General features: G+C 37.1%; 1 protein-coding gene across 1 annotated transcript in view; it reads right to left on the minus strand.

Annotated features, from left to right (window-relative positions):
- The window catches only part of LOC121374268 (arginine--tRNA ligase, cytoplasmic-like), a 246,370-nt gene that overhangs the window by 24,180 nt on the left and 195,308 nt on the right, over window positions 1-26,882 (minus strand). The window contains exon 11 of the mRNA XM_041501304.1: window positions 8,485-8,590. Within this exon, the coding sequence (XP_041357238.1) occupies window positions 8,485-8,590 (106 nt within the window). The remainder of the gene's footprint in view (window positions 1-8,484; window positions 8,591-26,882) is intronic.

Raw genomic sequence — 26,882 nt, forward strand, 5'->3', positions numbered from 1 at the left:
TATAAAAGCTTCCTTGCTACTAATGAAAAAATATAGCGGGTTTCCTCTCTATGACTGTGTCAAAATGACCATATGTTTGACATCCAATAGCCGATGATTACTAAATAAATGTGCTCTAGTGGTGTCGTTAAACAAAACAAACTTTTTTAATTATTGAAAAGTAAAATCTGGTTTGGACTTCTACAAACATTAGGACAAAAACAAACATCTTGTTTATATAGACACTGATATTCTAAACAAGAAAATACCTTTAATATGTAATGTTAGTCATCAAAAAGGTACCGGCCTCGGTGATGTCGTGGTTAGGCCATCGGTCTACAGGCTGGTAGGTACTGGGTTTGGATCCCAGTCGAGGCATGGGATTTTTAATCCAGATACCGACTCCAAACCCTGAGTGAGTGCTCCGCAAGACTCAATGGGTAGGTGTAAACCACTTGCACCGACCAGTGATCCATAACTGGTTCAACAAAGGCCATGGTTTGTGTTATCCTGCCTGTGGGAAGCGCAAATAAAAGATCTCTTGCTGCTAATCGGAAGAGTAGCCCATGTAGTGGCGACAGCAGGTTTCCTCTCAAAATCTGTGTGGTCCTTAACAATATGTCTGACACCAAATAACGGTAAATAAAATGTGTTGAGTGCGTCGTTAAATAAAACATTTCTTTCTTTCATCAAAAAGGTTCTGTATGTTGTACACATGTTACAATGGCAACAGACTCATGACAGTCCCTTTAAGGGTCAGTAAATATATTTCATAGAAGGAAAAAAATGTTTTATTTAACGACACACACAACACATTTTATTTACGGTTATATGGCATCAGACATATGGTTAAGGACCACACAGATATTGAGAAAGGAAACCAGCTATCACCACTTCATGAGCTACTCTTTTCGATTAGCAGCAAGGGATCTTTTATGTGCACCATCCCACAGATCGACAGGATAGCACATACCACAGCCTTTGATGTACCAATCTTGGTGCACTGGCTGGAGCGAGAAATAGTCCAATGGGCCCACCGACGGGGATCGATCCCAAACCGACCATACATCAAGCGTATATTTCATAGATGACAGCTTTTCACCATAATAATAATAATACTGAATGTAACAGAATGTTCACTGGTGTGACATCGAACATTACGTCTGTCCTAATAAGGGACTGCAGAAAATAGAAGATGGCTCCAAAATGGAAATACACGAAGAAATATTTTATCTTTGTGTTGGCAGCAACAACTGCATGTGCATTTCATGTTCATCAAAATTAACCATGTAATCAAAGAATAATACTAGGTTTATTTGATATGAAGTGGGGTATTTTTTCATTAATTTAGTTAATTTTATTACGACCATTGGTGACACAAACATCTATCATTAAGGATTGTTCTCTGTATTTGATTATCAGGCACTGATATAGTGTTCAACATCATACCAGTGAAAAAACCATCTAATGTGTTCAGTATAATGATACATGTATTATTGTGAAATTAATACAATTGCATACAAAATATATTTACTGGCCCTTATCTTGTTTCGATCCAGTGACAATTGTTATTAACAACAGATATTAAAATGTTGTCCTATAGCTAGCTGCCTCAAATATCCATACAGATGTGGTCATGATATTGCTGGCAGTATCATTAACAGGCATCGAAATAAGCATTGTGTCTGGTAACCCATTTGCAGGTTACCACAAAATATAGCCTGGTAACCTATGTTACTACAACTATATGAAAGTTAGAATTGAATTCCTGTTATTGGTATGACTAATGAAATCTGGAAGTAAATTTATCTAGTGGGCACTGCTTAAACGCAGACTGCCGAAATTGCTTTGCAATTGCACAAGTGCGCACAAACATCGGTGCAATTTCGTACGAGAAGACTAAATCGGGAAGTAAATTCATCTAGTTGACGCTGCTTAAATGCGGAATGACTATTATTGCTTGCAATTGCACACTGATGCAATTCCTTACGATTAAATGAAAAGCGGAAGTCCGGAATGCATTGCCTGGTTTACATTCAGAAATGAAACTACCGTTGTTGAAATTTTTGTTGAGAACGAAACACTGTTCTCGACTTTTCTTACATGTGGTAACCTCCCGGTAACCTGAACGACCATTCTCGACTTATTTCGATGCCTGATTTATTTTTGTGTGTATTTGTATGCATGCTGCTTCATCAGCTGCATACTAGGTGGGAGGTATCTAATGCTGTGTTCAGGTGTGCTTGAAAATGGATATTTCCTAGTTACATTGATTTAATAATCATTGGCTAAATTGGATGGCAAACATTTGGTAACTTTGACATATAGTCTTAGAAAGAAAACCTGCTACATTTTTCCATTAGTAGCAAGGGATCTTTTATATGCACAACCCCCACAGTCAGGACTGCACATACCACAGCCTTTGATATACCAGTTGTGGTGCACTGGCGGTAACGAGAAATAGCCCAATGGGCAATTGGTCCTAGACTGATCATGCATCAAGCGAGTGTTTTACCACTGCCCCTTGGCTATTTTAACTAATAATGAAAAAAAAAATCTTTAAAAATAAAATGAAACTTTTGTTATACCTGCAATTAAATTTGATAAATTTGGCTATTTTATTGACACAAATGTTTGAAACATTTTGTAAATTATGAATTACCATAATCACAATGAAATTAATGCATGCAAAAGAGAATAGAACCATAAACATTTTCATCTTTTGTCCATTATTGTCTTACAGAGAAGACATCACATTATGGTACTCTGATGACGCTAGACATAAATCCTGTCAAAATAATTCCCATTTATAAAGTACACTACAGTGTCATTATATTTCTGCATTGACAATAATATCACAGACTAGAGAAAAATTAAGTACATTTTGCACGAAGCTGATGATATTACTTGGGATCTAATCAAGTGAAATAAATAAGTGCACTTTACTATGACCTTAGCTAACTAGCAATGTTATTGCCCTGTAATATCAACTGAATTAAGCTGACCAAATATGCCAGGTTGTATTATAGCTAAATGACTTGCAGAATGGTTACCATGATTTTCTAACCAGAATTGCCAAATTATACTTTCACTACAGTATTGCTAGTAGCTATCAACATGGAAAACTGATTGGTATGGGATGTAATTGAATCAGTTGACAGCAATCCTAAAGGTGTAAGCATTTTTCAATAATAAAAAATATAATAAATAATAATAATAATAATAATAATAATATAAAAAAAACAGAAAGAAAAGAAAAAAAAAAAAAAAAAAAAAACAAAAAAGAAACAAAAAAGAAGAATTGTCAAATAAAACTAAAGAAATTTATTAAGAAAGAAAGAAGTTTGTTTTGTTTAACGACACCACTAGAGCACATGGATTTTTTATCTTATTATCAGCTATTGGATGTCAAACATATGGTCATTTTGAGAAGAAACCCGCTACATGTTTCCATTAGTAGCAAGGGATCTTTAATATGCATTATCCAACAGACAGGATAGCACATACCATGACCTTCGATATACCAGTCGTGGTGCACTGGCTGGAAGTGGAAATAGCCTAATGGGCCCATCGATGGGGATTGATCCTAGACTGACTGCACATCAGGCATGTGCATTACCACTGAGCTACGTCCCACCCCTAAACAAGAAAGAAATGAAACGAAACGAAACGAAACGAAACAGAAAAAAAACCCCTAATTTATACTCCAATGTACATGTATATAATTATAGTACAAAAGAAAAGATAAAAAAGAGAGAAAGAAATAAAGAAAAACAAACAAACAAACAAACACACAAAAAAGATACAAAGAATACAAAATATATCCTAACCTTTTGAAATTGTTACTTTGTGTGAACATTATATTTTTTTGGACAGTATAATTAGTTTATATAATACTACCCATGCAGTTGCTGTTCTCATATGTATTCACATGGAATCGTGGACCACCAACCAAGAATGTGTACGATAATTATCAGCTCATTATATCTTTGGATACAGCAGAATTTCACTTTGTGGTATAGTCCTCAACTGAAGCACTGTGATACAGAATCAATACTTTGAGGAGCCTTTGCATTACCTCCCAAAGATCATGACATGTGCTGACCTGTCTGTTTAAAAGTGAATATACATGACCCTGGCCTGCTAGTCAGTAGGAACAGCCTATGATTAATAAGTGTCTTCTTTCAGCCCTCTAGGGCAGGATGTAGTCCAGTGGTAAAGCGTTCGCTTGATGCATGGTCGGTCTGGGATTGATCCCCATTGGTGGGCCCATTGGCTATTTCTCACTCGATCCAGCCAGTGCACCACAACTGGTATATCAAAGGGATCGTGCATATAAAAGATTCCTTGATGCTAATCAAAAAGATTATCCCATGAAGTGGCAACAGCGGGTTTCCTCTCTCAATGTCTGTGTGGTCCTTAACCATATGTCCGATGCCATATAACCGTAAATAAAATGTGTTGAGTGCGTCTTTAAATAAAACAATTCCTTCCTTCTTTCAGCCCTCAAATTTGTTTTGTTTAATGACACCACTAGAGCACATTGATTTATTAATTATTGGCTATTGGACGTCAAACATATGGTAATTTTGACAGTCATAGAGAGGAAACCCGCTACATTTTTCCATTAGTAGCAAGGGATCTTTTATATGCACCATCCCACAGACAGGATAGCACATACCACAGCCTTTGATATACCAGTCATGGTGCACTGGCTGGAACAAGAAATAGCCCAATGAGCCCACCGACGAGGATTGATCCTAGACCTACCATGCATCAGGCGTGTGCTTTACCACTAGACTATGTCCTGCTCTATGTCCCACTCCCGCTTACAGAAAGATGCCTATAGAAAATCTCATTCCAGCCAGTGCACCACAACTGGTATTTCAAAAGCCGTGATATGTACTACCTTGTCTGTGGGATGGTGCATATAAAAGAACCATTGCTGCTAATCGAAAAGAGTAGCCCATAAAGTGGCGACAGTGGGTTTCTTCTCTCTATATCTGTGTGGTCCTTAACCATATGTCTGATGCCATATAACTGTAAATAAAATGTGTTGAGTCTGTCGTTAAATAAAACATTGCCTTCCTTCTTTCAACCCTCAAGTGTATTTTGTTTAATGACACCACTAGAGCACAATGATTTATTAATCAGCGGCTACTGGATGTCAAACATATGGTAATTTTGACAGTCATAGAGAGGAAACCCGCTACATTTTTCCATTAGTAGCAAGGGATCTTTTATATGCACCATTCCACAGGCAGGATAGCACATATATGTACCACAGCCTTTGATATACCAGTCATGGTGCACTGGCTGGAACTTGAAATAGCTCAATGGGCCCACCGACGGGAATCGATCCTAGACCGACCATGCATCAGGTGTGCGCTTTACCACTGGGTTACGTCCTGCCCTATGTCCCACTCCCGCTTACAAAACGATGCCTATTGAAAAACATAAGAAACACATCTGAGATAAGATTACTGTATACACATTAACCTTGTACCTTCAACCTCTATATAAAGCTGACAAAAGAAATGTTTTGTTTTAAAATGATTCATGAAAGGTTCATCTTTCTTTAAATGATACCTTGGGGGGGAGGTGTTGTAATATTCATATTTATCTACAGTTCATACGTTGGTTGATGTATTGCACATACTATTTTAACATATTAATTGTAGCATGTTAACATTATTGTCTATGAGATTCTGTTTGGTCTAGTGCAACCTATAACAGTTGTGAAGACTCAAACAATCATCGTGATACCTATAGTTAAACTGTTTAACCTGTGAAGAGGTGGGGTTTTTTGTATTAATTTTTTTTTTTTTTAAATGTCTGGCAATGACTTCTGAAGTTCCTAATATATGTTCAGATGGACTGTTTATGTGCCTTAAGCCCATGATGGATTTAACCCAACTGTCAAGACTTGGTAGCTGTCAGTGTTCTGTTTATAAACTTTGCACCGGAACATCACCCAAAAAGCTCTAACAGACCTATAATAGATTCATCCTTGTTTACCAGGTTGCAGCCTTCCATACTCCAGGTATTCTTTACATGCAATGATTTGTTTCATGATTCTCAATAGCAGATGGTCTGCTGTACTGTACAGCATCATGATTTGCAGCCAGCTATGGTCCTTGCATGCCATGGTTCGGTGGTCTAAATGAAGCAGCGCTATCAGAGGACTTCAACAACATTCTGCGGCTGCTTGCAACACCTTGGAAAGCATTGGAAATGAGCAGGGCTTTGTAATTTGACAGCTTGTAGACATAAACAAGACTTTGGTATGCAAGCCGTGTTGCTAACAGCCTGCAAATTGGTGATACATCACACACGAGAACATGCAATCAAAGCGATCGTGATCAAGGAAGTGTGCATTCTGTAGTTATTCCATCCTTATTGGCATTAAAGCTGTCCAGCGTATACACAGTTTTAGTTGTAAGCTGCGTAACTATAAAATGCTTGACAACTGAAACGTTTAGCGTGATGTTCTGAGGCCTAATTCACAAAGGTCTCTTAGGCTGTGCTAGACAACAAAGCATCCTCTTTGCAAGTCTTTTAGCATTGCACTGCAAGATCGCAAAGTTGCGAGAGTTTAGTGAATTAGGCCCCAGACCTATAAGTATTTGGTGATGACAGGGTTTGACCGACAACAGACATGCTCTAACATTAAAAACGAGGCGGGACGTAGCCCTGTGGTAAAGCGCTTGCTTGCTGCGCGGTCGGTTTGGGATCAATCCCCGTTGGTGAGCCCATTGGGCTATTTCTTGTTCCAGCCAGTGCACCACAACTGGTATATTAAAGGCCATGGTATGTGCCATATTCTGTCTGTGGGAAAGTGCATATAAAAGATCCATTGCTGTTAAAGAAAAAAATGTAGCGGGTTTCCTCTGATGACTATATGTGAAAATTACCATATGTTTGACATACAATAGCCGATGATTAATCAATCAATGTGCTCTAGTGGTGTCGTAAAAAACAAACCAAACTAACATTAAATGTTATGTGCAGTCTGACAGATGGACGAACAGACAGAGGTAGAGGCATAGGTAGAGGCATAGGCAGAGGAAGAGGCATAGGCAGGCAGACAGCTGAATACAAAAAGTACACCGAGTAAGATACTACTATAAAAAAAAAGACCAAACATGTATTTAAATTTAATTAACAGAACAATTATACACACACACACACGTGCATGCACACACATACAAAACACCTAAGCACACACACACACACACACACACACACACCTAAAAAACCCACACACAAACAAAACTTGCCACTTGACAATAAGGAAGGAAATGTTTTATTTAATGACACACTCAACACATTTTATGTACGGTTATATGGTATGATACATATGGTTAAAGAAAGAAATGTTTTATTTAACGACGCACTCAACACATTTTATTTACGGCTATATGACGTCAGACATATGGTTACGGACCACAAAGATTTTGAGAGGAAACCCGCTGTCGCCACTACATGGGCTACTCTTTCTGATTAGCAGCAAGGGATCTTTTATTTGCGCTTCCCCTGGCAGGATAGCACAAACCATGGCCTTTGTTGAACCAGTTATGTAACACTGGTCGGTGTAAGTGGTTTACACCTACCCATTGAGCCTTGCGGAGCACTCACTCAGGGTTTGGAGTCGGTATCTGGATTAAAAATCCCATGCCTCAGCTGGGATCCGAACCCAGTACCTACCAGCCTGTAGACTGATGGCCTAACCACGATGCCACCAAGGCCAGTTTACATATGGTTAAGGACCACACAAATGTAAAGAGAGGAAACCCACTGTTGCCACTTCATGGGCTACTCTTTTCGATTAGCAGCAAGGGATCTTTTATATGCACCATCCTACAGACAGGATAGTACATACCACAGCATTTGTGAAACCAGTCATGGAGCACTGGCTGGAATGAGAAATAGCCCAATGGGGCCACCAATGGGCCACTGAAGGGGATCGATCCTAAACCGACCACGCATAAAGCAAGCACTTTACCAGTGGGCTACGTCCCGCCCCATTTGACAATAGTCACAAGTTAGTATAGTATGTGATTTGAAATCTCTCTTCATGTATATGTCTTAAAAATGCCAGAAATGCCAAAGACAATAGCAAATACTGGAATAAAAGGTGTGGCATATACCAAAAAAAAAGAGAAGAAGAGAACTTTGAAGTAGAAACTGGCCTTGGTGGTGTCGTGGTTAAGCCATTGGTCATAAGGCTGGTAGGTATTGGGTTCACAGCCCAGTACCCGCTTCCACTCAAAGCGAGTTTTAATGACTCAATGGGTAATTGTAAGACCACTACACCCTCTTCTCTTTCAATAACAACTAACAACTAATGCACTGTCCTGGACAGACAACCCAGATCGCTGCAATGTGTGCCCAAGACAGCGTGCTTGAACCTTAATTGGATATAAGCATGAAAATAAATTGAAATGAAAAATTAAATGAAGTAGAAACAGAAAAGCTAGACATGGGTTTGTTGTAGCTACTGACCTTGTCTCGTCCCTTCTCCCTGAGTGTGGCTTCCGCTCTCTTGAGACCTTCATCCAGCAGGTCGACCAGTCTCACAGTGTCCCCAGACCGTGTCTTGAACTTCTTTCTGAAACAACAGTCCAGTAAATGAGTTAAATACCTAAAACAAAGTCCTGTAAATGAATTAAATACCTAAAACAAAGTCCAGTAAATGAATTAAATACCTAAAACAACAGTTCCAGTAAATGAATTAAATACCTAAAACAGTCCAGTAAATGAATTAAATACCTAAAACAACAGTCCAGTAAATGAATTAAATACCTAAAACAACAGTCCAGTAAATGAATTAAATACCTAAAACAACAGTCCAGTAAATGAGTTAAATTCCTAAAACAAAGTCCTGTCAAACCAAACACACCATAAATGTTCCCAGATCGCATCTTGAACTTCTTCCTAAAATAAAAACCATAAATGTTCCCAGATCGCATCTTGAACTTCTTCCTAAAATAAAATCCTGTAAATAAGGTAAATTCCTAACACAAAGTAAATGTCAATCGATCAGATGTGAAATATTTTTCCTTAGATACTGATTACTAATAAATGTAATCTAAATGGGTTCTAACATTTTCTAAAAAAAAACATGTCTACTGATTTATTTCCACAATTAGATTTTGATAAATGTCACCAGATGTTGGTGGGCCCAGGCTTCTGTCTTAAACTCAAGACTTTAGCAAATTAGTCCCCAGACTTTAACCACATTCCACTTGTATAAAGGTAAGACTTTGCTAAAGGCTTATGTTTTTCCTGAAATACAGCCCAGCTAGATCACAATTTTAATTTCAACCCCAAGACATTAATTCATGTCATCGGAGTTTTACAAACAAAGGGCCACGTCTTGAAAGGTTTGCCTAAAATACAGCCCAATTATGAACCATAAACACAGGGCTAGGTCTTGGAAGGTCTCCCTGAAATACAGCCCAGGGGCCTAATTCACTAAACTCTTGTGCAACTTTGTGATCTCGCAGTGCAATGCTAAAAGACTTACAAAGAGGATGCTTTGTTGTCTAGCAGAGCCTAAGAGAGCTTTGTGAATTAGGTCCCAGTGGTCTATAAATGCTGGGACAGGTCTTGAAAGATTTTTTCTGAAATATAGCCCAGCTATAGTGGAGCATAAATGCAGGGCCAGATCTTGCAAGGTTTCTCTGAAATACAACCCAGTGGACCAAATATATGTAGGACCAGGTCTTAGAATGTTTCTGAGAAATACAGCCCAGTGGACCAAATATATGTAGGACCAGGTTTTGGAATGTTTCTGAGAAATACAGCCCAGTGGACCAAATATATGTATAGGACCAGGTCTTGGATATTTCTGAGAAATACAGTCAAGTAGGCCATAAATGCTGGGACAGGTCTTGAAAGATTTTTTTGAAATATAGCCCAGCTATAGTGGAGCATAAACTTAGGGCCAGATCTTGGAAGGTTTCTCTCAGATAAGAGCCCAGTGGATCAAATATATGTAGGACCTGGGGCCTAATTCACAAAACTCTCTTAGGCTTTGTAGACAACAAAGTACCCTCTTTGCAAGTCTTTTAGCATTGCACTGCGCTTTCACAAAGTTGCGAGGGTTTAGAGAATTAGACCCCTGGTGTTGCAATGTTTCTGAGAATTACAGCACAGTAGGCCATAAATGCTGGGACAGGTCTTAAATATTCTCACTGAAAAACCCAGCCCAGTGTTAACATTTTAATTTCAACCCTAAGACATTACCGGTAATTCATATCACCGAAAATAGATTTTCAATCTTTTTCTCAAGTAAAACCATGCTCAATTTTAACTACCCGCATTTTAGTGTATATAGTTACAAAGTACAAGGCCAATTGGTTTAGCCCCGTGTTGATGTTTATACTGACCCACTGTTTCAAGGTTCATTCTCGTTACAGGTGATGGTAACACAATAAATAGCACTGACAGGCCATATGCCACTCATCCCAGGGAGCTTCTTAACCAAGATACCATCAACATTCTGACAAATACATGTTCCATGTGTGTGCCATCACAGTGAGCTGATACAGTGTATCCAGCATGTTTTTCTCTCTTCTTGTTTGTAATATACCATGTCTGGATGAGGTCGAGTTAAAGGTGCATTCACACAATATATCTTTCAATAATCAGGGGTGGGAATTGGTGAGCTGTAAAAAAGAGGAAATCTAGAGGGATCCCAGAAATTCTTGAAATCCTAGGTTAAAATCTGTGCCATCTGACACATTTTGGAAGAAAGGATGATTAAAATGCGAGAAAACGCAATGTTCCATAAGAGGAAAACAGCTGATCCGAGGAGAATTCCCACCCCTGAATAATGATTCCATTCTCATTTCCATATTATCAACTAGATAACTAAATCAGTATATAGTAAATTAGAAAAACTTGTGCTCAATCCATTTGTTTTAAATTCCCAGTTCATTAGTTTTATGTAAAATAAATAAATGTATATTATAATCTATCATTAGCAATTTATAGATCACATATTTCCAATAGTTTCAAATTATTTAGAAAACCAGAAAACCAAAATTCTATTTATGCTAGTTTAGCCATTCTCTAAAAATTAAGGAATATTGCACTTGATTGCCTCATGTGCCCCACTGGTAGCCACCATTTGTGACACCCAATATTTTTGTGCTGGGGGTTTCGTTAAACATTCATTCATTCATTCATACATTCCATTGGTAGACATTAAATTTCCCCCATTTCCATGTTGATATATGACATGATGTGCTATTATATAGGTCAATAATAGGGCACAATATTTCACGAGAACTGTTGTTCTGTTCACGTGTCAGTTACGCAACTTTAAAATCATGAGAACTGCCAATCGGTTATGTGGTGAACAAATACATTCTAAAATTAAAAGTACCATATATCAGTAATGAAAGTGAAAATCAGTTTATGTTTTTATATACATTTGAACTACCAATGTAGCACAGACCCACTGAACTATCTTCTCATCAGAGTATCTAGAACAATGTCATTAAATAGTGCAGATGACAAATGAATAACAGATGTCAGCCAAATGCTGCCTTAAACTTGCTGTAAGAACTGGTTTATACAGTGGAATTAAGCATGTCAGTTTGTGTATGTTCTCTCGTAATAACATTACTGGGTAATGATCCAAGCATACACATGTTCAAATCTTATAATTCAGCTTAAAGGAAAGGAATGTATGTTAACAAGTCAGCATATTGTGATATTTTAGAACGGTTAGTGCATTTGGAATACAACTTTCATGGAAAAGACAAGATATCTCCCCTAAATGACAAGATATCTCCCCTAAATGACAAGATATCTCCCCTAAATGACAAGATATCTCCCTAAATGACAAGATATCTGTAATATGTACTGTTTTGTTTATGGGAAAATGCTGATTTTTGTTAAGAATAACAAAAAGTTAAAATTTGTTTTGTTTAATGACACCACTAGAGAAAATTGATTTATTAATCAACGGCTATTGGATATCAAACATATGGTAATTCTGACACAGTCATCAGAAGAAACCAGCTACCTTTTTTCTAATGCAGCAAGGGATCTTTTATATGCACTTTCCCCCAGACAGGATAGCACATACATGACCTTTCACCAGTTGTGGTGCACTGCTTGGAAAAAGAAAATCCCTAATCAGTTGAATGGATCCACCAATGTTGTTCCATTCTGCGACACAAGCACCTCAAATGAGCACTCAACCGACTGAGCTAAATCCAATGTGGTAGCAGTGTTTCTTCTCTTTAAAGTCTCGACCAAGTGCCGAAATAACTATACTATGTATGTTACAAACCAAATAGCAGTTGTTTAAAAGATGTCAAACAAATATTCCTTTTTCTGTCAATCACATTCAAACTTTTTGCACTATGGGTACTACATTTAGTCTTATGAACAAACACATATGTGTCATTTGCTGCACATGTCACGAAGTGTATACCGGGTATTGGAAAGTGAGCAAGGTAATATTACTTTACTGAAATACCAGGACTACTACTGAATTAACAACAGTCTTATGAACACATGTGTGTGTGTTATTTGTTGCACATGTCACAAAGTATATTAGAATGTGACAAGACTATATTACTTTAATGAAATACCAGGACTATATATACTACTGAACACAGTCTTAATGAAAAAATGTGTGTGTGTTATTTGTTGCACATGTCACAAAGCATATTAGAATGTGACAAGTCAATGAAATACCAGGACTATATATATTACTGAACAGTCTTATGAATAAATGTGTGTGTGTTATTTGTTGCACATGTCACAAAGCATATTAGAATGTGACAAGTCAATGAAATACCCGGACTATATATATTACTGAACAGTCTTATGAACAAATGTGTGTGTGTTATTTGTTGCACATGTCATAAAATATATAAGACATAGGCGTCTGAAGATGGCAACAACTGGAGGGCAGGCTACTTATTAAATGCAACTTCATATTGTGCATATTGTGCCCCCCCCCCCCCCCCCCCCCCCCCCATTTCCGACACCTACAGTATATGTTAGAATGTGACAAGACTTTTTACTTTAATGAAAAATACCAGTAATACTACTGAACACAGCCTTATGAACAAATGTGTATGTGTTATTTGTTGCACATGTCAGAAAGTATATTGAAACGGGGGCAAGACTATATCACTTCAATGAAAAATACTAGGACTACTCAACACAGTTCATCGTCCTCACAAGGCAGAAATATTAGCCTATCGTTTCTATACATTCAGTGGAAATACACACGCTTACTTGAGTTCGAACTTATCATTATATTTGTTAACGGCAGCATGAAGGAGACACTGATCCGAGTAACAGTCAGTTACTGTGGAAATAGCAATTTAAATGAAGGATTCCGACCGGCTCCTAATTGGACAGACTTGATGCCGACTCCACTGACTGACAGAATGATTTGGCCATAAATACTTTAAGATGCAGCGATATTTTAAGAGTCAAAACTGCATCATACACACTCCCCCCAAATCTGCGATGATGGAAGTCCTGAGCTTTCGCCTAGAGCGTTCAGATGTCAAAAAGATTAGATTTAATTTACCATACCAGTAACTGCAGTCAAACCAATGTTAAGGTTGCAATCACCCGAGGGAACACTAGAATTTCAGTGTAATTAATTAAATGCCCAACCTATCATAAACCAGTCTGGTGAACACCAAAAAATTGTGATGTAAAATGTAGTTCCAATTTGTTTGTTATTGTGGGGTTTTAAAAAATTGTTTTATTATAAAATATACACTGTGGTAGGAAGTGGTAGAAGGGGCAAGGAGGGCATGTGGGCCCCCCCCCCCCCCCCCACTTTGTAGCAGCAGCGATGGTTTATATATATTTACACATGTATTTATATATATATGTGTGTGTGTGTGCCACCTCACACACGCTTTCTGGTACCGTAATCCTACACCCATGATATATTAAACAACAAGAATTCTATGGAATTACGTGGCAATGGATTTCCTCTATTTAGATCAAGTGTTGAAATAACCACGTTTTGGACACGAAATAACTGTTCATGACACAAGAATTCTGCAGAACTAAATGTCTCTCCCACCATGCACATTTATGGTGTACAATGATGACAATCCATAGGTGCAACTATAAACCAAGTTTCAACTCACTGTGATGACAATCCATAGGTGCAACTATAAACCAAGTTTCACTGACCTAGGACTTATAGTTTGTGAGTAACTCATCTAAACACAACATTTTAATATTAAACTATAACACAAATATTGACAATGCTTCTGCTGCTGCCATTAGAAAAGTTATACCTTCAAGTATATCTCATCTTTTTACTTTGTGAAGGTTGATACAAAATTAAAATAATGAAACATTTTGGACATGCATGGAGACAAACATCTAGAGGAAGGAAGGAAGGAAATGTTTTATTTAACGACACACTCAACACATTTTATTTAAGGTTATATGACGTCAGACTTATGCCTGAGGACTACACAGATATTGAAAGAGGAAACCCGCTGTCGACACTTCATGGGCTACCATCCCACAGACAGGACAGTACATACCACAGCTTTTGTTATACCAGTTGTGAAGCACTGGCTGGAACGAGAAATAGTCCAATGGGCCCACCGACGGGAATCGAACTAGACTGATCTCGTTTCAGGTAAGTGCTGTACCACTGAGCTACATCCTGCCCCAACAACTAGAGGATCAACTATGTCCAATTATATGGAACCAACAGATGGAATACGGAAGTATGTCCTACAGGCTATTAATATTTATTGCACTGTAATGGGATAGATGTCCATTAGATATTTGTCATATCTCACAGTAATGGAATTACGTCTTTAAGAGTTCATGACCTGTGGTAAGATGACTGACAGAACTAGTTTTTTTTCTAAGTTTGAACTTGAAAGTTAAATGATATTCAGCTCTAGATCCAAGAAATATTTTGAAGAGGGAAATATGGGGAAAACAGCACATGGACACTCATGAAAAAGGCAATCCAATGAAAAAACAGAAACAGAAAGAAAAAAAAAACACCACCAAAAAAAAAGAAAGAAAAAAAGAGGCACTTGAATATTTTTATTTTACTATTATTATTTTATTTTTTTTGTATTATAATTATTATTTTCCAGCATATTCTGTAACTTTAATGTGTTCTGTTAATTGATAGCATTAAAGAGAGTGAACAGGTCTTAAAATAAAAAAAGAAAGAAATGTTTTATTTAACGACGCACTCAACACATTTTATTTACGGTTATATGGCGTCAGACATATGGTTAAGGACCACACAGATTTTGAGAGGAAACCCGCTGTCGCCACTACATGGGCTACTCTTCCGATTAGCAGCAAGGGATCTTTTATTTGCACTTCCCACAGGCAGGATAGCACAAACCATGGCCTTTGTTGAACCAGTTATGGATCACTGGTCGGTGCAAGTGGTTTACACCTACTCATTGAGCCTTGCGGAACACTCACTCAGGGTTTGGAGTCGGTATCTAGATTAAAAATCCCATGCCTCGACTGGGATCCGAACCCAGTACCTACCAGCCTGTAGACCGATGGCCTAACCACGACGCCACCGAGGCTTACTTTTTATTAAATCCTGAGATGTGATAAACATTTATTCATCCTGTACATAAAGGGGCGGGACACAGCCCAGTGGTAAAGTGTTAGCTTGAAGCGCAGTCAGTCTAGGATCGACCCCTGTCAGTGGACCCATTGGGCTATTTTTCGTTCCAGCCAGTGCTCCACAAACGGTATAACAAATGCCATGGTATGTACTATCCTGTCTGTGGGATGATGCATATAAAAGATCCCTTGCTGCAAACCAAACAGAGTAGCCTATGTAGTGCCGACAGCGGGTTCCCTCTCTCAATATCTGTGTGGTCCTTAGCCATATGTCTGACGCCTTATAACTGTAAATACAATGTGTTGAGTGCCTCGTTAAATAAAACATTTCCTTCCTTCCTTCCTGTACATAAAAAGTGCATTATAATAAACATAAAACTATACACATTCCCATAAGATGTGGTTTATATTACAACTTATGTGTTTTCAATCACACATCACTAACTTTCACTTATGATTTGTGATTGAAAACACACTTGTAAGATAAACAATATTTATAGGAGCTCCTTTAGCACTCTCTGTTTAAAGATTCTCCAGTGTTTGAAGATTTGATCACAATAGTTGTGTCCCACAGAGATCAGCTTTCAGTCTCTTGGGCTGGACAAGTCCAATCTGCTGCATAAAATAACAATTAGTTTGGCCGATTTTCCTATCTTAACAGCTATAACTCATAATACAGATGTCAAAATTAGAAACTGACCTGTCCCACGTGACCAACAATGGAGAAAATCTCCAATTCAAAGTCTGTTTGTACTTAATCTAGATCTAATAGCAAAAATACCTTTATTTATCCTGCAACCATTGTTTCTATTGGCCAAATTATAATGACCGATTAAAGCAAAGTCATAAACGTACACTAGCATGAAGTTTGACATCACGTACGTGACTTTTGATGTCACATATATGACTCTTTATGTCATGTATATGACTTTTTATGTCTCGTAATTGACTTTTGCTGTCATGTATATGACCTTTGATGTCATGTATATAAATTCTGATGTCACGTGTATATATAACACTTTTGATGTCAAGTATATGATGTCACGTACATGACTTTTGATGTCACATATACGACTCTTGATGTCACATGTAACTTTTGATGTCACATATATGACTTTTGACATTATGTATATGACTTTTGATGTCACATATATGACTTTTGATATCACATACATGTGATGTCACATGCATAGATACATTACAAATTCTGTCACTTAGAATTGGTTCAATGTTAATGATGTAGGATGTCGGTTATATCCTGTTCAAGCTGAATACACAGGACAAAGTTGATGTCCTAGTTATTCTTTATATTTATGAATGAAATTTCAGATATCAATTGAGAGATAATTAATAGCATGATGATAGCAGCAATGGATTTTTAATATGCAGTTTCCCACAGACAGGATAGCATATACCACAGTCTTTGATATACCAACCAGGATAGCTAGTGCTCCAAGTTGATTTGATGCTTCAACCCAACCCATCTCGGGCGAATACTCTACTGACTGAGCTAAATTTGTGGTGGCGAATATCATACATATCCTGAGGTAACAAATACAAATATATATTCACATCCATAAATACAAATGTGGAAAGGTTTTGTAGGAAGGAAGAACAGTATTTAAAAAAAAGAAACAAGTAAAACCTTATTAATCATGGGTGTTTTTTTGACAGTGGTGGGTGTTTTTTTGACAGTGGGTGTTTTTTTGACAGTGGTGGGTGTTTTTTTGACAGTGGGTGGTTTTTTTGACAGTGGGTGTTTTTTTGACAGTGGGTGGTTTTTTTTGACAGTGGTTTTTTTTTTGACAGAAGCGAAATCAAGGTACACTGAGGGTACCAGTCCAATGCGTTGAATAAAAAAGAATCGGTCTATGTGCTTGATCTACTACAAAACCGGTCTGGACATTATGAAAAGATGACATCCAATAACCGATGATTACTAAATCAACGTGCTCTAGTGGTGTCGTTGAACGAAACAAACTTTTTATCAAAACAATCGAATCAGTATTACATTTTGGTTAGTGTGAAGCGTATGAAACGGTGGCAGGGGGGTAACCTTCCTGTAGTAAATCCTCACATTTGGCCAAAATTATAGAGATATTCTGGCAAAATATGCTAACACAAAACCTTTTAACCATGTATTTCCATCATTCTACCCACAAAATTAGTTGTAATTCATGTACAAATGTGTAGTGATTCCTTTGCAACCCTATATAGCTGTTGGCAGTAATATTAATATGAATAAATGTAATTTACCCTGATTCTGTCATTTTCATTTAATTGGGCAAAAATCAGCCTGTCCCCCTAAAAAAACGTGAGCCCGTATGCCTATGCCTGTTGAAAATGTGTCAAAATAACTATCGAAATGTACTGAGGTGTTGTAAACAAACATTCCTTTCATTTTTTGTCTGGGATGTACCTGCAGATACTGGATATATAATACAATGAAATAACCACATTAGTCACATGAGACAAGTACACGATTTTATTATACAAGTGGGTTGTTCAGTATTATAGTTCATGCTCTTGACACCTACCAGTTAAATGCTAAAGTAGCATCTATTCCCCAGTCGGGGCGGGATGTAGCCCAGTGGTAGAGCACTCGCCTGATAGTCTGAGATCGATCCCTGTTGGTGAGCCCATTGGGGTATTTCTCGTTCCAGCTAGTGCACCACTACTGGTGATATGTGCTATTCTGTCTGTAGGATGGTGAATATGAAAGATCCCATGATACTAATGGAAAAATGTAGTTGGTTTCCTCTCTAAGACTATATAAGTCAAAATGACCAAATGTTTGATATCCAATAGTCGATGATTAATAAATCAACGTGCTCTAATGGTGTCCACCCCAACCAGTGTCCTCGATGTCTACAAACAAAAGATTACTTGTTGCTTTTTGGTGATAATAACCTATGTTGGTTTCACTCTTCCCATCTCTTTTTAACTCTTTCCTCTCTCTCATCCGTCTTTCATCCCTATCACATTCTCTCTCTCTCTCTCTCTCTCTCTCTCTGTCTGTCACTCACTCTCTCTCACACTCACTCTCTCCCCCTCCCACCACTCTTAGTATACACTCTCCCCCTCCCCCCTCTCTCTCTCCCTCTATGTGTGTGTGTCTATTTTGCATGCTCTCACTGTCCTTCTCTGTCTGCCCCTCGCTCTGTCTGCCCATCACTCTGTCTGTCTGTCTGTCTCTCTCTGTCTCTGTCTCTCTCATTCTCTCTCATACTCTCTCTGAGTATGATGGACTTAAATTAACCATTGTTTAAAAAGTCCTGAGGTGTCATGTAACAAATATCCTAATCCTTTCCTTTCAGAATCTCAGATGAACGCCACATTTGTATACCACCGAGCTGAAGTCCCACCCTTCTCTTGCAAAGGCTGTTTAGTAAAAGACATTTACCATTCATGTTATAAAACACCCAGTGAAATCTTGTTAATACACCGGTCCATAGAAACCTCCACGGTCTGTACCAACTACAGAACCCCGGTTGTAAGGGAGGTAATTTGGGAGAACATTTCCTTTGACTGAGTGGGTGAACCATTGACCTTTTGCGTCGCATTCTATGGCTGTTGTGTGCCACCTCTTCACCAGGCAGAGCCAAAACAATTAATTAACAGGACAATTAAAGATGGGGAATCAATTTGTTGGCGACTTGAAGTCCGAATGATCTGCAATCAATACCATTTCTGTGTAGCTCTGGCTTAACCTTTCTGTGCAGTAGAATTCTTTATTAGGGAATGTAGTATTGTTTATTAAGAAATATCTCTACACTGTAGCTGAGGAACAGAATGTGTCTGAAGTATGCATGTATAAAATGTAATTGGTAGCCGATCAGATTACCTGCTCTAATTGAACTCTTTTCGGAGTATAATTATACTTTCAATTTGAAGTAGTTGCTGTAGTCATATTCAGACTAAAAGGGTTCAGCTCCATCCCCACACCAAAAACCCCAACAACAATAAAAAAAACACCTGTAAAACTAAACCAAAACCTACAACAAAAACAAAGGATCTGTTGCAATCAAGTCCAGTCAACTACTGTATACACACCGTGCTAAACAATGCATACAAAGATGAATTCCATAAATACAACCAAAATAGACATTACCATTGTTGTCACCTACTTGTAACACTAAAATGGTTATATACACAGTGGTCTATTTTTGGGGGAAAGCCCAGATTTCTTTAATGACACCACCAGATATCATTGATTAATTAATCATCAGCTTTTGAATGTCAAACAATAATTAATTTCTAACATAAGAGTCTTAGAGGAAACCTGTTACATTTTTCTATTAGTACTTTCCCACAGACAGGACAGCACAGACCAGTCCCTTTGATAATATCAGTCATGGGTCCACTTGCCAGGATGGGAGAAAAGCTAAATGAGTCTGCACAATGGTTATAATTATTTCAACTTCAGTCAGTATATATTTCAATAAACCAAACACACTGCCCGTAACATCTCAGTAAACAGTGGCTTGTTGTTACAGCCAGACATCTTCCTCTGTTAAATCAATTCCATCCAATTTGTTTAAGGGTCTTTAGACAAGGCCACAAAAAATAAAAGAAATACTGGTGCTCGTTATTGCCTGCAAAACAGCATCTTTGGGCTGTCTTTGGCGGAACTGCATTGATTGGAGCTTTGCCGATGCCACTTGAAGCAAAAAACAGAGGAAAATAGGCTATTGGGCAAGACAGAGGGCTTTTTAAAAAACAAAGCCATAATCAATCAATAAAGAAGCTGTTCAGGTTGACAGGTGATCAAAGCATTCCGCCAGCAAGACTTCTCAAAAAGTAGGCCTCTGTGTGATTTCCATAAATCCCTGTATTTTGAGTCACCAATTCCGCAATTATTTCTTGTTTTTTTACCATCACTTTCTGAGCGTGCCTGTCTTAGTGAAATGGATCGATTGCTAATAAGACAGATACCGATTCAGATGCCTGAATTATTACCAAAAAGAAGAAGACATTCTTCTTAACAATCATTGCCACGATTCTAGGGGGAAAAAAGAAAAAAAAAAAAAATAGTCACACACTAAAGAGTTTTATAAATAATTGCAAATAGGAATCAAAATGACAAAAAGACATTAAGATTTCCCCCCCATGTTGGACCCTTTAAATCTCTAAATGCTTTCATGGTCATGACATTTAATTATTTCCATGAATATATAGTGGACTGAGTCCAGACAGGGACTGATTAAAAGTATTAGTTTTATAAACAGTGCCAGATAAACAGATATAAACATGACTCTGTGATCGTGCTGGTATACATAAAGAAATTCAAATTACACTGAAACCATTTTGGAGAAAGTCTAGGTACATTTCAGTGATGTTGGCGGCAATCTGTACATGACAAGGATGATAGATTAGAGTATATGCAAAAGAAAGAAAAATCAGCTGTATGCATGATACCGTATTGTTAATCATGACCAAGATGCAAAATCTTTTTTATGACAAATACGAAACATTTAATTTTAATGAGTCTTCAATTTGTTGTATTTTGTTTGGCCAGAACCAGATGGTGCCTACATTTTGTTACATTTTGCTTGGCTAAGACTAGATGGAGCCTATATTTTGTTACATTTTGTTTGGCCAAGACTAGATGGAGCCTTTATTGTGTTGTATTTTGTTTGGCCAAGACTAGATGGAGCCTTTATTGTGTTGTATTTTGTTTGGCCAAGACTAGATGGAGCCTATATTTTGTTACATTTTGTTTGGCCAATACTAGATGGAGCCTATATTTTGTTACATTTTGTTTGGCCAAGACTAGATGGAGCCTATATTTTGTTGTATTTTGTTTGGCTAAGACTAGATGGAGCCTATATTTTGTTGTATTTTGTTTGGCTAAGACTAGATGGAGCCTTTATTGTGTTGTATTTTGTTTGGCCAAGACTAGATGGAGCCTATATTTTGTTACATTTTGTTTGGCCAAGACTAGATGGAGCCTATATTTTGTTGTATTTTGTTTGGCTAAAACTAGATGGAACCTTTATTGTGTTGTATTTTGTTTGGCTAAGACTAGATGGAGCCTTTATTTATTTTAATTTTTTTGGCCAAGACTAGACGAAGCCTATATTTTGTTACATTTTGTTTGGCCAAAACCAAATGAAGCCTTTTTGTTGTTGGATTTTGTTTGGCTGAAGGTGTTTTGGTTGAGATTTTGCTTGGTCAAAACCAATTAAAGCCTTTAATTTGTTAGCAGCTGATCTTTTGCATTGTGAACATTTTGTTTGACCAAGACCAGCTGAAGACTCTTTTATTGCATTTGATTTGGCAAACAAAGATCAGATAAAGCTGGTATTTTACGGGATTTTGTTTGCCCAAGACCAGTTGAAGCCTTTACTTTGTCAAATTGTTTTTGGCCATGTCTAGTTGCAGTCTTTATTTTGTCAAATTCATTTCTGATTTTATTTTGTTGCATTTTGTTTGGCCAATTAGAACCACATGAAATCTTTATTTTGCTGGATGCACTGAAGTTTGGTGTTATCTATTATAGTAGCTTTGAGGTACTGTCACCAATTTTACTTAAAGTGCTGTTCCAGATGTATGAGCTATATCAATCAAGATATTATTTAATATGATTAGCAAATTATTTTTAAAAATGTAAAAAAATTATATACCAGTATATTTTCCATTTAAAAATATTCCCCTGAAAAACAGAACCAGCTGAATTCGTTTCGGGAATTTCCGTAAGATTTGATCCGTGACGTCATGAAGGGAACTCCTTTCGATAGTTAGCGCCATTGTTCATTGCTTCTTTTGTGTTTATGATGGTTAAACGGCGTGTTGGTGGCGGCTGTAGCAATACAAAAGCCGATAAATTTAGTCTTCACGCATTTCCTAGTAATGTTGCTGTGAGAAAGCTGTGTGTGAATTTGATTAAAACAACGTGGAAATACTGGACAGGAAGAAAATGCCGGAGACCGTTGCAACAGCAGACACTTTAGTTTTGATTCATCCGAACTGGCTTGTCGGCTTAAGCGAGATATGGGAATAACATGTGTTATGGCTTTTAAAAAAAGATGCCGTACCAACAATTTTTCTGCGACACAAAACAAATGACAACAAGCCGACGCCATCCACACCGAAACGACCTTGGGGTGCATATCGTCAATGTCCCAAATTTTCTCATGCACGGTTCGTGCAATCATCGAGATCCGATTTGTTGTCGTTTGCATCTCGTTCATTTGTGAGATTTTTCTTTACAGTTCGAGAACATTAAAACAATAAAGTACAGACAAGTAAGTATCTATAGCCTAGTCCGTCCCATCCTACAAAAATGTAGGGTTTTTTTGGTAAAAAAAAGAGAAAATACATTAAATTAATTTTACTATACCTTCCCATGCACAGAGAAAACCTTTTTCAATACTGTGGAATGTGCTATAAGTTATTTATTTCTGAGCAGACTGTTTTCACAACTGCACACAAAAAATAGTATTGTTTTGTTATTTCCAAAACACTTACTTTTTTTTTTTCGTCAAACTAAACTGAAATTATTCACACAAAAAACCATCTTCATAGATGGATGGGACGGACTAAAAGTCGTTTTTGTTTATTTTTTTAAATTAAAATAAGTTATTTATTTCTGAGCAGACTGTTTTCACAACTGCACACAAAAAATAGTATTGTTTTGTTATTTCCAAAACACTTTTACTTTTTTTTTTTACGTCAAACTAAACTGAAATTATTCACAAAAAAACCCATCTTCATAGAGGGATGGGACGGACTAAAAGTCGTTTTTGTTTATTTCTTAAAATTACCGATATCGGGTCCATTTGACTCGTAGAATTCAAGAGTTATTTATCGTCTTTTCTACTACATCACAAGTATTAGAATATACAGTGTAGCAAAATAATTCGCACGAAAATCTAAAGAACAAAACAAGAATAAAAGTTGTAAATTAGTGGTAAGTTGTCTCCACGACCATTTTCATCATCATCTGTCAGGCCGGTGGTTCGTCAGAAGATGTTCCAGGTTCAAACTGATACGGCATTATTTGTTGTGTTGCACAAATATTAGTCCAGTCGTCATTACTACACTATTCATCATCGAAAGAAGAATCGCATGATCAATGAGCTTGGCAGTCGCTGTCGGTCCCACTTTCACTTGCGCTGGAAGTCATCTCGTGGTAGGTTTCAGTGAAGCGCGTTCCCTTCGTGACGTCACAGCTATTTACAGGCAAATGTTTTTACCGAGAATTTTACTCGGTCGTTTCCAGCAGTGTTCTACGGGAGTGATGTTTTAATACTTTTATGGGGCATTTTCGTAATTATTGATTTACATATCGGTGTAAAATATTATTGCAATGAATTAAGAAAGCATTTAATTGTGGAATTTGAAATTTTAGTGTATGGTCTGGCACAGCACTTTAACAGGGATGCATGCCGTGACCTGTCTTCAATCTGAATATCATTGTTTATTTGCACAAAAGAGACAATTTACTGCTGATTGCTGAGTTCTTGGAAATAAAGAATTTTTTATTTATTTAATGATGTCCTCAACACAATGTAATTACACACAGTTATACGGCGCCAGACATATGGTTAAGGACCACAGAGATAATTAGAGAGGAAACCTGCTGCTGCCACTCCACATTTTTCGATTAATTAACAGCAAGGGATCCCTTATATACCTTATACCACAGACAGAATAATATATACCATGGATTTGTTACATCAACTGGCTGGATTGAGAAATAATCTAATGAGCCCACCAACAGGGATCAATCATAAGACTGACAGTGTGGTCTACATCACAGTTAATGGAGGCAGTAAACTGAATTTTAAGGAAAATAAAGAAAATAATTGCAGAAAAAGAAGAAATTAAGTACACCAAGGTCATGCAATCTTAAAAAGAGAAAGGTCTCTATGGGTATTCATAAACCAGTGGTAAAATACACACACACACACGCACGCACGCACACGCACACACACACACACACACACACACACACAAACAAAACAAAAGAAGAAGAAAAAAAGCATAAACTGAGGGGCATGAATTAATAAAACAAAACTGTTAAAGGTAGAGTAAATTCAAACAAGAGATTTATGTGTTGGAAAGATGCATACCCGGACCACCAACACATACTGACACTTTAACAAATGAAAAACGCGTAATTTTAGAGTTAATAAAAAAACATGATTATTCATGCTAACTGGGGGCAGCCATTTTGTTTCGTTTTTGTGACGTCCGGTGGTATAGCTTGGGGCGAAGTGACGTCAGCTCCGTCCATCTGCTCTATGCACAGTGTAAACAAACGCTATAATTTACGACAAGGTGCTTCGCTTTCATCAACCTGACTTGTAAAACAACATAAATGACTTGATAGTATAATAAACTATTTAACTAAATATATTTCAATTTGCATCAATAGAACGAAATGGAGTTATAGTATTTTTCTTTTTTTAAAAATCCAAAGAAAAAAATGCATATTATTAAGCCTATTGGTATGCTATGTTCAAGCAAAAATGACCACTCACGATACCCAAGTGATAATTTTCTTTTCTTTGGGACTACGTAATTGGTCAGTTTTGTGATTTTAGATGGGAAAGTCAACTTAATCAAGGGTTTTACAGAATTACTTACAGTAATAAAGCAAGACAACTGATTGATTATGATTAGAGGGATGTCCGTGCAGTTAACACACAATACCCTGTGATCTTAATAAAAGAGGCACGTCTTTTTAATGTGTCTAGACACAGTGTCTGGGGACCGTCTAAATATACACCTGCCAATCAGGAACCACAGGTACAGGCCACAGAAAGAAAAGACCAATTAACTAAGAAAACACTCCGATTATTATTTTATTACATGGGTTAATTTATGTACAAACCATAATACAGTTATTTCAACACTTTGACAATGGTGGTTTATTTTGTATTAAAAGTAATATATAATTGTTGCTGGCTTACTGGGATGACTATTATTACAGAATATTGCGATGCATCTGCAAAAATCAGGTATGTTTTGTTTCTTCAGTTCGAAGACTAATTCCTGATGTGACACGTTAGGTATTATGTAACCACCAGCTCGCCAGAGGGCGTATTCACTGGGATGGTACAAAATGGCTGCGCCTGTTATATATAATAGCTGTCACATTTAACCGTTTTATTAATTAACTATATGATTATACTTGTTGCTATTAAGCAATAATGTGCATTATATACAGTTGAATATGCATACCAGGTCAAATGCCTTGATTGTCCCTTCCTTTAAGAGTAAATCTAAAAGCAATTCATTAAATGCTTTAAATGCCTTTTTCTTTTGTTTTTGTTTATGTTTTTTTTTCTCTAGAAGATAAAAAACTTCCATTCTATTTGTACCTGTGCTACCTTCATGGGGTGCATAATGCATTATATACATATCAATTTTATTAGAATCTGTTAACATTTTGACTAATGGGAACAAGTTTGGTGAAAGACGAGACTAAATTACATGTATGCTGGTGTTCCCACAGTACACAGAAGGCCAGGTGAACTCTTAAACCGGATCAGCTGTCTGCACATTATTACCACACTTTATGGTAGAAGGAAAGCAGTAATGGATCTACATTACCATGCACTTAACTACGTTACAGCTCAAAGTGAAAAACAGTTAATGGATTTTTTTAGACGGAGAGGCGATCATGACATAATTCTTATCAAATTATATAATTAAGCCACAATCTTCTGTTTGTTATTAAGAGCATAATTGGTCTTAATTTCTCTCATCACGGGATTCAACATCTGTCAAATGTATCAGAGATTAAATCAATGCTGGTTATTTTTTATTTATTTTTTATTTTTTAATTACATTTTTGTCTACAGCCAGTATAATTATATGAAGATAAACATGCAGATGGTAAATGGGGTAGCACTGGCGTAGCAAGCAGGGGCAACGGAGGAATGTGCCCTCCCCCACTTTGTAGCAGCAGCGATGGTTTTTATATACATGTATTTATACATTATATATATATATATATATATATATATATATATATATATATATATATATATATATATATATATATATATATATATATATATATGTACACACACACACACACACACATACACACACACACATGTGCCCTTCCCCTCACTTTTTGTTTGGCACCTTCCTATGCCCATGGGTAGAGAGTTTTATATTCACTCACAAGACCACCAAACCACTTTCCACTGGGGATAATGTTAACACTTGCAGTCATTTGTATTATTGTGTAATGTAATTATAGGTCATTACCAGCGTTAGACAGGAAAGGAATGCATTAAGAAAACCTCTGAACACTTGGT

The sequence above is a fragment of the Gigantopelta aegis genome, chromosome 6 (assembly GCF_016097555.1).
Source record: "Gigantopelta aegis isolate Gae_Host chromosome 6, Gae_host_genome, whole genome shotgun sequence".
Taxonomy (NCBI): domain Eukaryota; kingdom Metazoa; phylum Mollusca; class Gastropoda; order Neomphalida; family Peltospiridae; genus Gigantopelta; species Gigantopelta aegis.